Source organism: Amblyomma maculatum, chromosome 1 (genome assembly GCF_055883805.1).
Source record: "Amblyomma maculatum isolate TAMU_Amacu chromosome 1, ASM5588380v1, whole genome shotgun sequence".
NCBI classification, from domain to species: Eukaryota; Metazoa; Arthropoda; class Arachnida; order Ixodida; family Ixodidae; genus Amblyomma; species Amblyomma maculatum.
Window position 1 is genome coordinate 238328717 of NC_139344.1, and position 14795 is coordinate 238343511.

The 14795-nt window shown below is 45.2% G+C and overlaps 1 protein-coding gene across 1 annotated transcript; it reads right to left on the reverse strand.

Moving 5' to 3' along the window:
• Window positions 1-1191: 1191 nt before the first annotated feature.
• On the reverse strand, window positions 1192-14319 carry LOC146205996 (uncharacterized). Its single transcript, XM_084608340.1, has 4 exons — window positions 14137-14319; window positions 10071-10241; window positions 3937-4129; window positions 1192-1382 (listed from the first exon to the last, which is right to left on the reverse strand). Exons 1-4 carry the CDS (start codon window positions 14317-14319, stop codon window positions 1192-1194), a joined length of 738 nt encoding a protein of 245 aa, XP_084464466.1.
• Between the last annotated feature and the right edge of the window lie 476 nt (window positions 14320-14795).

Consider the following 14795-nt stretch of genomic DNA (forward strand, 5'->3'; position numbering starts at 1 on the left):
AAACCAGTTTCCTTGACGTAGTCATGAATGATGTCAGAACTCTTTGTAAGACATCCTCCTGCTCACCGATAGACCCGTGATGTGTAAACACTGTGACGTTGTCGGCTTAAACCACTCGCTTCAGCAAGTCCATAAGGTGTCTCGGTAGCTCGTTCATAACTATATAAAAAAAAAGTTGGGAAGATCACGGAACCCGGAGGGACGCCTACCTAGTTCACGCGGATAGAACTGGTCTCCTGGCCAACGTGGAACTGGTAGCTTCGCCCCTCTTAGATACTAGCTATGAAGTTGTATATTTTCTCTTTTAATCCAAGGTTGCGAACTTTTGTCATAATGGTGCCGTGTGAGACACCAACAAACTGTTTGCCTGTCCACTACAAACAGCCCGTGGTTGCACCGAGGTAGGGTCAAGGGTATCCTCTTTGAGACGGAGCAGTACATCTTGTGTGCATAGTCCAAGGAGGAATCCATGCATACTGTGTAGGGGGCAAAATGTTGACATCTGCAAGGTACCACATCAATCGCATGTTGACCATGATATTCATTACTCTTTACACACGCAATAGATTAAGGAGATAGGACGGAGGTTGGATGAGGTGTGTAGTGGCTTGTCAAGCTTCGGAATGGCTTTTACCGCTGAGAACTTCCGAGTGGAGGGCAGTACCACAGCATCCCAGACTCAGTTAAACTCTTCGTGGAAAGCTTGCTTGTAGTTGGGGGTAAACTGCGTAGGCCGGCCACGTACTCCTACCTGATGGACTCCCGGAGTACTACGCGCATTAGCATAATGCGGGGCATGCTCCAGCTCGGCATAGGGAAGGGTCTGATGCGTGGTTCCCTGTCCTCGAAAGGTTCATCCTTCGTACATGGTGTCTGTGGTTCAAGACATCTGCAGGAAGAATACCTGAGCGGCCTGATTGAGCCCAGATTATTTCTTGGAGTACCACGCACGCCGGTCTTCCGCTGGCAGAGAAGAGAACGCCGGATGGCCCAAAATTTAGATGGATGAGTTTGCTCGTTAACAGATTCACACATAGTCATCTCATCGAGCGGTCTGATGAGAGCGTATTTGTATAATTTTCAACGGAGCGTTATGTTATGTAACCTTGTTTTGTGGTACGCAGCACGACCAGGCCTCCTGTACTGTCCGGGAATCCAACGTCTTTTATTCCATAGGTTGACAAAGGCCGATCAGGCTCGGGTGGCCAGGAAGAACCCGAAGGCTCTTGGCGGCCCTCGTTCGGCTTCGCATAGTTGTAGCACCAACTTTTTAATGTTCTTGGGTGGAGACGTCTGCCCCAGTACCTCACGGAATTTATCGCAGTGTGCAGTGTGGCTTAGCCTTGTAGTGGCGGCTTGCTTAACCTTCGTGTTGACATGGCCTGTGCGAAAATGTATAAGTATAGGAAAGTGTTCACATCCCATGCAGTCATCCAACAACTACCATCGAAATTTTTGTGGACGGGTGCTCAGTGTAAGATCTGGTGGCGTGTGCGTCTACTTGAGGACATGTCTCTCCTATACAAGTGTGGGTTTGGGATGTGTTGAAGAAGTGCCAGCCCGTAATATTCATCATAGCCCATTATTTGCAGCCCTGGCCCATTGACCTCCTGAAGGGCGATAGCTAATCGTCTTACCTCGGACTCTTGCCTGCTGAAGAACCGGGCGATTATGTCCGCACGTTTGCTGCGAAGCGACCGTAATTGCATTGTGGGACGGTTTCTCACAACAATGGCCCTCAGGAGTTAGCCATGGTGAGGCTGTGTGGCGTTAGAGATACTTCAGTTTGGACCTGCCTGAGAGGTAGCTAGAGCACGCGCTGCCGCGGTTGTTGGATGAATAGTGCCAACGGGAAACGTGTCCGAAAGCATAAGGCGCTCCATGTTGGTGTGGATGCTTGTTTCTATGGCCTGGCTAATACGTTGTTGGACCCTGGCGTATGAACTGCTCTAATTGTGAGGATACTGCAAGAGCCCTGTCTTTAGCTTATCTACTTCCTTTTGAGTTGACTTTGGCGTTCCTTACAAAACAGACTGCTTAGTGAGCGCACTGGGTGAACTTGGTGAAACTGACGAAGCATTTTTATGACTGGCTGTTATTCGTCTTTCTTCTGTTCAGCAACTTTTGCGTAGGTGTTTGGCTGCTTTCTAGGTCTGCGAGGTGGTGTAGAAACTGCGCCGTGTTACCTTGGCTACCGGTGTGGACGAGTTTTGTTCCATTCCGTTCTCGTATTCGCTGTTCTGGCGGCCCCGTGCTCGCCTTTTCTTGCGTTCATGTTTTGCAGGCGGTTTACGCTTTTTGCGCAATTTGTTAGTTTACTTGACACCATTTTGGACCATTTTTGGCCGTAGTCAAATGAGAACCACCGCAATTCCGGCATCTCGGTTTCGTGTTAATGTATGGCGTGCCTGTCGCTACAAGCCGCAAGTGGAGAATCCTGATGCGTCCGCGTTGGGGCATTGCTCCTTACGATGCCCAACCTTGTGATATATACCACAAGCCACAACTCGTGGACGGTACGAAAACACACGGACTGTGACGGCAGTCCGACTTTGTAGGGCAGGCTGTTGCCTTCAAAAGTGATCATGGCAATGCCTTTGTCACCAAGTGGGCGCACCTGCAGGATTTTGCCCTTGTGGCAATACAAATAGCTCATTACTTCCTCAGAAGTCATATCGCCCGCATTTCTAACAATTCCTCTGATTTTATTATGGTCAGAGGTTTCGCATGCTTGAAACGGGGCGTCCTTCCCACTGATCGGCACCCAGCTAACTTGGACCAACGTTTTAGAACATTCGGTTTGCCCTAGCACCGTAAAAGAAATTCAGAGGGGTTCAGAGTCGCCTATGCTAACCTCCAGTATTTTTTTTTCACTACAGTTGAATAACTAGTATAGACGAATCAGCTATTTTTTATTATTGACTTTAGAAAAAAAGTGTGAATGTAAATGTCATAGGTCTTCTCGAGAAACGGATAGCTACGTAGTTTCCATCACGCTACGACTTACGCCTAAATATTTATAGGTTTTCAAAAAAAAAATGTCACGTGACCAGCTGTTATTTTAAATCATTTGCCTTGTGCGTACATCCACCTTAATCGTAGAGAGCACGACCAAGAAAAGCGGCTTTTGTTATCTCGGACGCGTCTCGAGGGTTTAAAGTGACGCCGCAGTCATGAGAAATTTTTTTATTGCGTCAGGCGTCGTTTTCGGCAGGTAAAAATATCCCTTTGTGTAAACGCTAGTTTGATGGAAATAATGTAGGTAGCTGTTTTTAATTAAAACAAATAACTAATTAGTCTTTACAAATTAACCAACTGTAGTGAATGAAAAGGTACTGGAGGCTAGCATATAGGCAACTCTGAACATATCCGAATTTGATTCACTGTGCCAGGTCATACCGTATTTTCTAAAAAACGGTGTCCAAGTTAGCTGCGACAGCCTATGTACCGAGAAGTGCATTGCGAGCCTCCTGATCCACCACGTCAACGGTGAGCTGGATGCTGTGGCCTAAGTAGTGGACCGAAAACTCTGGTTTTACATCTTCCTCAGGGAGACGGTGATGAGTTAAATGTGGCGCGTAATGACTGTCTGTCCGTGTAAAGTATTCATCAATGATGCGCCATGGTTGTTTAGGACAAAGGATGATGGTGTGTTGGTATATTTGCGCGGGGCCCTGTCGGTCGGCGTTGACACGCCTTTCGTGCCATTCTGTTTTTACCGCTGATAACTTTGTTCCAGACGCCTCCTTCGTTCCGAGAAATAATGGGAGTGGGCAGCGTTTAATTGACTTTGGCCAGTCGTCTGGGGATAGTCGTACATGCTGCGGGTAGTGTATTGCCGGTCGATCGTCAACAGGAACGGTTCTCGCGCTCTTTTCAGTCCGTTTGGGGCGGTGGAAATGAAGCGAGATTCATGAAAAGTATTCTGACACTTGCCTTCCGTGCTGTTAGACTCCTCAATGTCGGCAAGGGCAGAAAAGCGGTTGCTGCATGGCAGCAGCTGCATCCTTGGAGCCATTACGGCCCCTTGCGCATTCTTCACAAGAATCCATGGGCTTGACTGGCCCACAGCGGTTTCTGACGCAAGGTCGACACCTTCGGGGACGACACCTGGTCGTTTGTTGTGGTCCTGCGAGGTCAAACAAGCAAGAAAAAAGAAAAGAGAACTTCGACGGGGTAATACCTGGCAGCGGTGGCCGCCAACAGAAAGCCGGATGGCAGGGACAATTATGGGCTCAGATAGCAGCGTCCCAGACAGCAGTCACTGAAGCGGGAAATAACAGTCCAGTTAGGCAGTAGCACACTCGCAAACACGCCCGCCGCTCTCTGTGGCCGGAAGTCGAATCTACTGTATCCCCGTGAAGACCAAAAACCTTACTTAGGTCGATACAGTAGGAAGCGGAATTTCGGCTTCAATTAGGCGTTCATGCTATCACGTTACACTTTCGCTTCATTCTTGTTGCTGTTATAGCGATGAATTGCACGTGATGTCTGAAAGTTGAATTCAAGCACCACGCGGTTTTATCTCCCCGTCGCTTCGGCCATCGTGACTGCTCTCCTCGGCTACAATCCTGAGGATGCGTGCACGTTGATAGTGGGTACTAAAGTTAACTAAATCCAATGTCTACTTTTAACGAGTGAGCCTTACAGCCATCACGGCAGGGAAATATTACCCGCCACCATCGGTGTCGATCCTTTGAGGCCTCGTAGCCTTCAAAAATCACCACCTCTGGAAGGCGGCAGCTGGTGAGTGATACGGCAAGGCACTGTTGGATCGGTGGCTTGTGTGACTTCACGAAACCAGACGACATGGTCGAGATGGAAGCAGCTGCCAACTAGGACAGCTCCATTGCTCCATCGTACACACTGGGATCCTTGCACTTCTCTTATTAAGCCTTGCAGCCTCGAAAAATGCAGATCATGCCTCTGGCAGGTGGAGACCGGGTGCAAAGCCAGACAAAAAAGATACGTAGAAGACGGGGCGACAAAGTTTTTCTCTTCATTTCGTTGTCACCTGTCATTTATTTACATGGGTGGTAAAAAGTAACTAACGTCCAGAAGAAAAGCAATAATCACGCACAGATGCCAATCTCATCATGTGCGATTTTTACTGAGAGAAATATGAGTTTTATATCTCTTTTTCTGTCGGTGCTTCTCCGGCGGGGAGAGAAACTATTACAGTCGATTTAGGCTATTTGGCTTAATGTGAAGTATGCGCGTTAGCATTTTCGCGTTTCACTTCGCTTTCAGCTCGAAGATTGAGTTTCAAGTTCAGGCTTCATTCAAATATGGGAGAAATCGGTGACTGGTGACCTTCCTTTCAATAAAATTTTGGGAAAGCATAAAGCCGCTTACAAGGACTATGCGATATGGTTGCATTCTGGAGTTACTGTGCACGGATGGATTGATGAGCACGACGACGTGCTGTGTGCACAGCGCGAGAGAGTGGCAGAATTACACTGATTAGGTATGGCGTAGTGCTCTCGTGCAGTGGCCAAGGAAGCTTGCCTATCTCCCGCGGGATGAAAGCGCAGTCTGACCACATTTATGTTAATATATACACACGCTCATTTTTTTTTTTTATTCGGGATCGCTACATGTACTCCTTCTGCAGGTAAATGCCATGCCCCTCGACTCACACGCGTGACTTTAGCACAGAAAAAGAGCCCGTGATCACCTCTATGATGCGAATTGTCACGTAGCCTGGCCTCTGATATCTGTGTCAAAAGTGACGATGACGCGTCGCACTTTACCTGCGATATTGGCCGGTGATGGAGAAATTGTGCTTCAGTTTGAAGCCTGATCTTATAATTATTCTGGTTTTCTTGTTGTTTGCATACATGTGGCATAACTTGCGGTAGCTTATCGATTGAGGCTAACAGGACCCTTGAAAACAGTAACATTGTCTCACTTTGTGAAACAACCGAACAAGGGTTGAGAGCGAGCCTCAGTTCGCAAACCAACGTTTCGACGATGAGACTCGTCTGTGCGAATTAGTCCTCCAGACCAAAAGTTGTCTTGTGAGCAGAGGTTCCCCCTTTACCCTATAGTTCGATTCTCTTTCATACGGTGTAGCCATATTCTTCCCCTCGCTATACACTCTCTCACTTCGTCAAGTTCACTGGAGCCGAAACAGGCACCAGCAAATCAAGAATAGGGTTCGTGTGCAGTTTTCAGCTACTGCATACAACGCTGAGAACGGACGACCATGGGTGACATAATCCGCGGAAAAATGCTGTCGTATACAGCTCTCGATATGACTAACAGGTTTCGCGCTGTGATTTACTTGATACACATCAGGCATTATCTTGGAGTAAGGCCAGGTAGGAGCGAAGGTATCCTCAACTGGAACCTAAATATATTACCCTTTCTGAAAAAAAAAAAAAAATCTTTTTCGACGAACGAGGATGACTACATCGCAATATTCGCCGCTACAAAATACCACTTTGTATACTTGAAACCGTGATTGTTTGATGAAATTAAACATGTCTCGTGATTTCGAGATCACGGCGATCAATACAGGTCTTTCCGACATACAATCACCACATTAATATTAGAAAACAAATGATTTCTGTCATGTTTACTTAGCGAAGATGTACCTGAAGCAGAATTATCAGTCATTCGGCGTGCCCAGCTCAGTTAACCACTCTCGATCAACTGTCAGATTCAACAGTAATTAAGCCCTGACTTATGCATTGATTTCCTGATTTCGGTGTTTCTCGTAAAGCTAGAAGGGTAAAATATAGGAACCACAGAGCATTTTAGCCTGGGGATGACCATGAATTATCACTGGCGTGGTTTAGACGATTTACCTCGATTTTCTGTGATTTCGCGTCAACTGAACTGGCACAGCTCGGTACACGTGTCATAGCATGTATGCTGCCCGAGTGGAATGAACGAAATCTTTTATTTGCCATCAAATACAGATGGGGGGATTGTAGAAAAAAATCTGTCCATGGACAGCTTGACGGGTCCGCAATCCCTTATTTCGGCAGCATGGCAGCATTACATATGTACACATACTCTTCATTAAAACACGCATACACATACGTAGTTAATATTATGTAAACATAGCACACATTAGTAAAAATTTAAACCAAGAGAACATAGGAACTCATTGTTACAAATGGAAAAGAAAACACCAGCATGCTAGACAATACTACGTAGAAATCAAATACATCTCCCGGAGGTCTTTGTAGGATGCCGTGAAAAGATCGAAACGGACAGAATTATAATAATTTAAAAGTGTCAGTATTGTGTACTTAAGATGCTGTTTCCCGTAATTTGAACGCGACGACGGTACTGACCAATCTTCGAAATGTCTCGTGATGTAACTTAGAATTCTGTCCTGTCATTGGGATAGGTTACGTAGATTGTTCACGTTCCTGTGGCTTTCCTGTTTGTACATACGACTTAGCGATATCTATAAAGATTGTAAACGGTAATTACACCAGACTTATTAAAGAAAGTTGATGTCGAAGCAGTATAAGAAGCATTATATGTGTGTCGGAGATACTTTTTCTGTAACAGGTGGATGTATTCTATATTAGTGGATGTTGTGTTTCCCCATACTAACTGACAATAGTTCGGGATTGAAAGAGTGAATTATAAAGCAAAAGTTTGATGCGTGTGGGAAGAATATATTTTAAACGACCTATTACACTAGTTATTTGACTTATTCTGCTGAGAACATGCTTGACATCATTAGCCCAGGACAGGTTAGCGGAAGAGGTGACACCAAGGCATTTGAAATGCTCCACTAAATCGATGCATCGTGAGTTTATTTTATTATCTTGATTAATATAATCGCTTTTATTTTCCTTCCATTTATCTTGATTGCATTCACTTTCGACCCTTCCTCTAAAGATTTCATTGCACTGTTACATTGTTCAACAAGGAGATTAATATCATTGCCGGCTGAAAAAATACTAGTGTCGTCTGAATTAATAAATTTTGCATTGGAGTTAATATTGACGATATCATTCAGATATAGATTAAAAAGTAGACGCCCTAAAATACTTCCCTGCGACATGGGCCTTGGCTGCGGCCCTGTCAGCGCTCAACTGACGCGAAAACAGTCTGCTTGCAAGGTGATGACTCCAAGACGTTTCCTAAGCTGTCTCCGCTGCTTTCATTCTTGTTTTATTTCTGAATACTTCGCGCCGCTTTGTGCTGTACTGCAGGCTTTATCGGCGTTTATCACGCTCGCCATGCATCAGCAAAGCATATATATGCTCTCCGCGGATGTAGCGGGAGTACCTTACACCTTATCACTTTTCATCGGCGCAGCGCGAGCAGACGCGTGCATTGCCACGGTGTTCAAGCCTGGGTCTTGGGGCAGTGCAGACCACGTGACAGAGTGACATGTTTGATTGACGTCACTTTTTGCCCCGCCGCCGGCCCGCGGTTTTCAAATGGCACGAGAAATGGTCTAAAATAGTCGAGCCAAAGCGGAGAGGGTAATCGCATTTTCAAAATTCTAAATGTTTATCGTGTTATAACTAATGGCCGGCTACAAATCACTAATTACAAACGGGTGCCTATCGCCAATAGGTAATTATTTACCATCAATATTTAATTAAGAACTTTAATTTTTGACGTCCGCCAACACTGATATTACTAAACCGCAAAAAGCTTTTCTTTACCTCCAAATCCTCGGTTTTAAAAACCAACCAGCCCAGGCAACCTAGTGCGCTTTTGAAGATGCTTGCGAGCAACTATATATCGGCACACTTTCAATTATTGTCACCATATTAAGGTAATATTAATCGATATCCTGTTGACACTACCATCGGGCGACCTCTTGCTTTAGTTTATGATTCTACTAAATGCTATCGAAACAAAATGGCTACAAGCAGAATGTAAAATGTGTGCACCCGGCGCATAATTGACGGCTGCGGAGTCTGTAATGATTGGCGATGTAAGAACAGCGATGACAACGATGCATTCTTTTCAAAAACAGCCACGAAAACCGCGAGTTCCTTCTACATATTGATGGCTATTTATTTAGTCTGCTGACAAAACTGGCTTCGCTTCTCTACAAGAAAATATAAAGCATAAATGTCGCGCACACGGCATTCGAAATCACCAAGTTATGCCTGTGTTTGAAAAGATGCGCTTGCAAACAGTACATTTACGACATTTTCAAACCATGCTTTAATAGAGAATAGCTGCATAATGCATAGGCACAATAGGTCTGACGTCTTTTCCGCCTAGAAAGGTTAGATGATGGACTTCGCATTCTACGAGACATTGATATCGTCACGGGGAAGTCGACTGTATACGCTACATTTCACGAAACGTCCTGGGGCAACCAGCATCGACCGCTTCAGTAAGACTTGACATAGGAGGCACTCGCTGTTTCTCTCTCATAAATATGACGTGCCATTTCTGTGCAGCCTTCTCGTTTCGGCGCACAGTACCATTTTGTGGCCCAAGGTGACACAACTTGTTTAATTTTGGGTGTTTAATAGGGTATAAATTTCGTGTTGCGCACTGTTGCAGAATGTGTCCGTCAAGAATATGAGAGGCCGAGAAGGCACTATCTTGCCTTCTGCCGCTATCGTGCCGACATGCATGTAAGAGATCAAGCGCACTCCGATAAAAGGTTACTGAAATTAGTACATCCTGCCAGTTTCGTTCTGCCGGCGAGAAAATAGGCGGCCAAATAGGTCTTAGTGCGGTAACTTGTCGTTTCAAGAGGGTCTCTATCTACTGCGCTCTCCTGATGGCTCAGCAGGGCTAAAAACCAGTCCTTGCTGCTGTGAAAGGGCTTCGATTACGCAGTCAACGGTACCTCGTAGGGGAGCTAGCGGGCAGTAAGCATCTTACAGGATTTCGGCGGATTCCACCAGATTAGCCGAGAATTTCAGAAAATTACGAATATTATTCAAACATAGCAAACTCTGTCTGTGATTTATTTTCATCATTCGTCTTTTTTCCTTCTCTCTAGCTATCGGCCGGTGGGAAATAAAAGTTTGACAATGGAACCCGCATTGCACGCCAGAGCAGCAAAATATAGGGCCTACCTCGAGTCGAAAGCCGCCGCGGATGTTCGCGCAATTACGCACCTGTAGACGTGATTTTTTGGGATATCTTGGTTGTCGGCGTTTCTTTTTTCGATATCCCTTGACTGGCGAAACATCCCCGGCAGGAAGGTTGAAGTTGATCTCGATCACCTCGCCACATGTCGTCTCCAGCTCCGCGGCCATCCAGGCGCTGGGGCCGCCCTTTGTTGCCAGCTGCCGACGACCGGAAAAAGAAGATTCTTGCAGGCACGCGACGAATACGTACAGCGCGTGCGCTTCGTCAGAAGTGAGACGTTCATGAAGCACTTGTATTAGGCTTTGTTTTGGCCGGCGGGTAGGCATGCAGATGTCTTGCGTTCTAACATAATAGAAGAAGGTCCTGATTTCAGATTCAGTCAGAAAATATCGTATGAAAAGTGAACGCTTTGCCGAAGAGCTGAGTATTCAAGAAGAACCAAGAAACTGAGCTTTTGTAGCTGCTGCTCATCAATGTTTGAGAATCCGATACCGAGCGTTTTTGTTTGTACGAGCTCCTATTAGCATTGTACAAGATTGACTGCAATAAGAATGTCGATAATACATTTCGGGGCCATTGAGCAATTAATATGTGCAGTCACATCTGAAGTTCGCGTAAAGAACTCCACAAAAGATCCAATGCCGCATAAATATGTCCCTAGAGGGCGTAAGCAAAAAATTAAAGAGCTCTCGAGGATATGTATTGGAGTAACGCGAAAGCACGGATGCTGTTTTTGGTTGCTTCTGGTTCCTTCTAGTTGCTTCACTTCTTGTTTGCCCATTTTTGTCTTTGGTGCTTTCAAATTACCCGCTAATCCCTTCAATGCCCTTTTTCAGCTCTACTTCCGGTTGCGTGACGTCATATCCTCTATCTAGGTAACATTAATTCACTTGTTTATTCATTTTACTCTTTGGTACTTTCAAATTACGCACCAATCCCCTTCCAATCAGCTTTTCCGGCTCTACTTCCGGTTGCGTGACGTCACATTCTTGACGTCACCCTAATTGACTGCATCAACTAACTACTTTAGTCTTTGGTACTTTTAAATTGCGCGTCAATCCCTTCCTATGCCTTTTTTTGGCTCTACTTCCGGTTGCGTGACGTCACCTCCTTGATGTCACCATAATTCACTGCCTTAACTACTTTAGTCTTTGGTACTTCCAAATTGCGCACCAATTCTTTCCTATGCACATTTTTGGCTCGTCTTCAGGTTGCATGATGTCAAATTTTGATGTCACCCTAATTGACTGTAGTATTGACAATTGTAGTATTTGATACATTGAAATGAGGCGCCAAGCCATTCGCGAATGAGACCGTTTTTGCCATTACGTTTTCATTTTATGCCTCTAATTATTAACCTAATTAACCTAATGGCCTAATCATTTTTTCGCCCACAAAATTACATCACGCTGTATCAATTGACACTACTCATTAACCTCTACGACTTCTCAATTACTCACAGCTGCTGCAGTCACGATTTTGCAAATTGCGCGCCAGTCCCTTCCTATACCCTTTTTCGGTTGCGTGACCTTGCATCATCTACGTCACATCAATTCACCTCTTGTTTATTCATTTTAGTCTTTGGTACTTTCAAGTGGCGCGCCAATCCCTTCCTGTGCCCTTTTTCGGCTCTACTTCCGGTTGCGTGACGTCACATACTTGACGTCACCCTAACTGACTGCCTTAACTACTTTAGTCTTTGGTGCTTTCAAATTGCGCGTCAATCCCTTCCTATTCCCTTTTTCGGCTCTGCTTCTCGTTGTGTGACGTCACATCCTTGACATCACCCTAATTGACTGCCTTAGCTAACTACTTTAGTCTTTGGTACTTTAAAATTGCGTGTCAATCCCTTCCTATGCCTTTTTTGGCTCTACTTCCGGTTGCGTGACGTCACCTTCTTGACATCACCCTAATTGACTGCCTTAATACTTTAGTCTTTGGTACTTCCAAATTGCGCACCAATCCCTTCCTATGCCCATTTTTGGCTTGTCTTCAGGTTGCATGATGTCACATTTTGACGTCACCCTAATTGACTAATTTATTTAACAATTGTAGTAATTGATACATTGAAATGAGGCACCAAGCCATTCGCGAATGTGACCGTTTTTGCCATTACTTTTTCATTTTATGCCTCTAATTATTAACCTAATTACCTAATGGCCTAATCATTTTTTGCCCACATTACATCACGCTGTATCGATTGACACTCCTTAACCTCCACAACTTTTCCATTACCAACAACTGCGGCGGTCACGATTTTGCAAATTGCGCGCCAATCCCTTCCTATACCCTTTTCCGGCTCTACTTCCGGTTGCGTGACGTCACAACCTCTATCTGCATAACATTAATTCACTTCTTGTTTATTCATTTTAGTCTTTGGTACTTTCAAATTGCGCGTCAATCCCTTCCTATTCCCTTTTTCGGCTCTAATTCTTGTTGCGTGATGTCACATCCTTGACGTCACCCTAATTGACTGCTTTAGCTAACTACTTAGTCTTTGGTACTTTCAAATTGCGCGTCAATCACTTCCTATGCCTATTTTCGGCTCTACTTCCGGTTGCGTGACGTTACCTCCTTGACGTCACCCTAATTGACTGCCTTAACTACTTTAGTCTTTGGTACTTCCAAATTGCGCACTAATTCTTTCCTATGCCCATTTTTGGCTCGTCTTCAGGTTGCGTGATGTCACATTTTGACGTCAACCTAATTGACTAATTTAAATAACAATTGTAATATTTGATACATTGAAATTAGGCGCCAAGCCAATCGCGAATGAGACCGTTTTTGCCATTACTTTTTCATTTTATGCCTCTAATTATTAACCTAATTAACCGAATGGCCTAATCATTTTTTCGCCCACAACATTACATCACGCTGTATCGATTCACACTACTCATTAACCTCTACGACTTCTCAATTACTCACAACTGCTGCGGTCACGATTTTGCAAATTGCGCGCCAATCCCTTCCTATACCCTTTTCCGGCTCTACTTTCGGTTGCGTGACGTCACATCATATTCGTCACATCAATTCACCTCTTGTTTATTCATTTTAGTCTTTGGTATTTTTAAGTTGCGTGCCAAACCCTTCCTGCGTCCTTTTTCTGCTCTACTTCCGTTTGCGTGAGGTCACATACTTGACGTCACCTTTATTGACTGATTTAATTATATTTAGGTATGTGATACATTCAAATGTTGTCCCTAGCTAATTTGACCATTTTCGCCTTTACTTTCTCATTTTTTTGCCTCTAAATAATTACTTATTTAACTTATTACCCTACTTTTTTTCGCTCGCAGTACGTCTACCTCTATAGATTGACACCACTCGTTAATCTCTACGACTTTTAAATAACTCACAGCTGCTGCGGACACGATTTTGCGTGTTTTGCCTCTATTATTAACCTAATTAGTTTACTGACCTCATTATTTTGGACACAATATTACGTCACCCTCTATCGATTGACACCACTCATTAACCTCTACCACTTCGCAATTACAACTACTGTGGACAACTTTTACATTTTTTGCCTATAATTAATTACCTGATTAACTTATTGCCTAATTATTCTTTCCGCACCAACATTACGGTAGCCTCTGTTGATTGATACCACTCATTAACCTCTACCTCTTCTCTACTTGCAACTGCTGCAGACACAGTCTGCGGACATGGTCTGCGGACAGAAATCTTCGAACATAGCGAGGTAACGCTCTCGCGTTAATAACGTCATGAAGCAAAAACCACTGATCGCAGGGCAGCGCAGCTGCCCAGCACCATCATCCCCTTTCCTCTATTTTAGGTGGACTGGTTCGTACTCTGCAGCGATGTCCCTTCGATCCGGGCAATAGGGCAAATACCTGAAAGCACTGTGTATTGAAGACGCGAAAGAACGTCGCTAAACCGCCTATTGTTGACCGCAACACTCGTACAGGGATAAGTAGAATAGGCTACAGAAACCCAGGTTTGTTCTATGGCCACGTCAGCTTACGGCGACTCGAAACTCGTCCGCCTGGGAGTCGATCTCATGCGGCAAGGACCGTTGTTTTCGTCTGCGTTGCGCATAACGTAGCCGGCTGCGGGCCGTACGGGGCGTACCTGGCTCGGGTGGCTCAGAGTGCACCAGATTCTCAGCATGTCTTTGATGTCCACCTCCGGGAGGCAGATGGGTGACGGGCTACGATCGCCAGCCGGGTCCGCTCGCTGCTGCTGCTCACTCGCCATGGATGACGCTCTTTGGAGCGATGTTCCTGTGTCTGACGCAGTCGCCGACTCGTTCATCTCGTAGCCACCAGCGATCAGGAACTCTTGTTGCTGTAGGCCTCTGGAAAAAATGGCTTCGCAGACCCCGTCTTCTTCCTCCTCTTTGTCGGGGAAGCGCTCGCCAGTCTGCCAACGGCTCACGTGCTGCTGCAACTTGCCGCGAGAGGCAACCGCTCTCAGCGGAAGTGACTGGCGCAACTTCAGGCCCCTTTATTGTGAAACTCTCAAGACACAGGGAAATAAATGGGAGAGAAATGAAATACCGAACCAGATGCTATCGCAGGTAAAACCAATTAAATATAAACGAAAAGAGGAAGACGCCGAACAGAATAATTAGGAAAGGTCAATTAGAAGAAAAAGAAATCAAAAGCGCACAAATGACCCCACTGTGGGTATGAGCCATTGGCACCGAGGAAGAAGAGGACCGCGGAAAAAAGTGTTTTTAGTGCAGAGAAGCCTCTTCAAGGGCCCATGACACCAATTTTAAAATATTA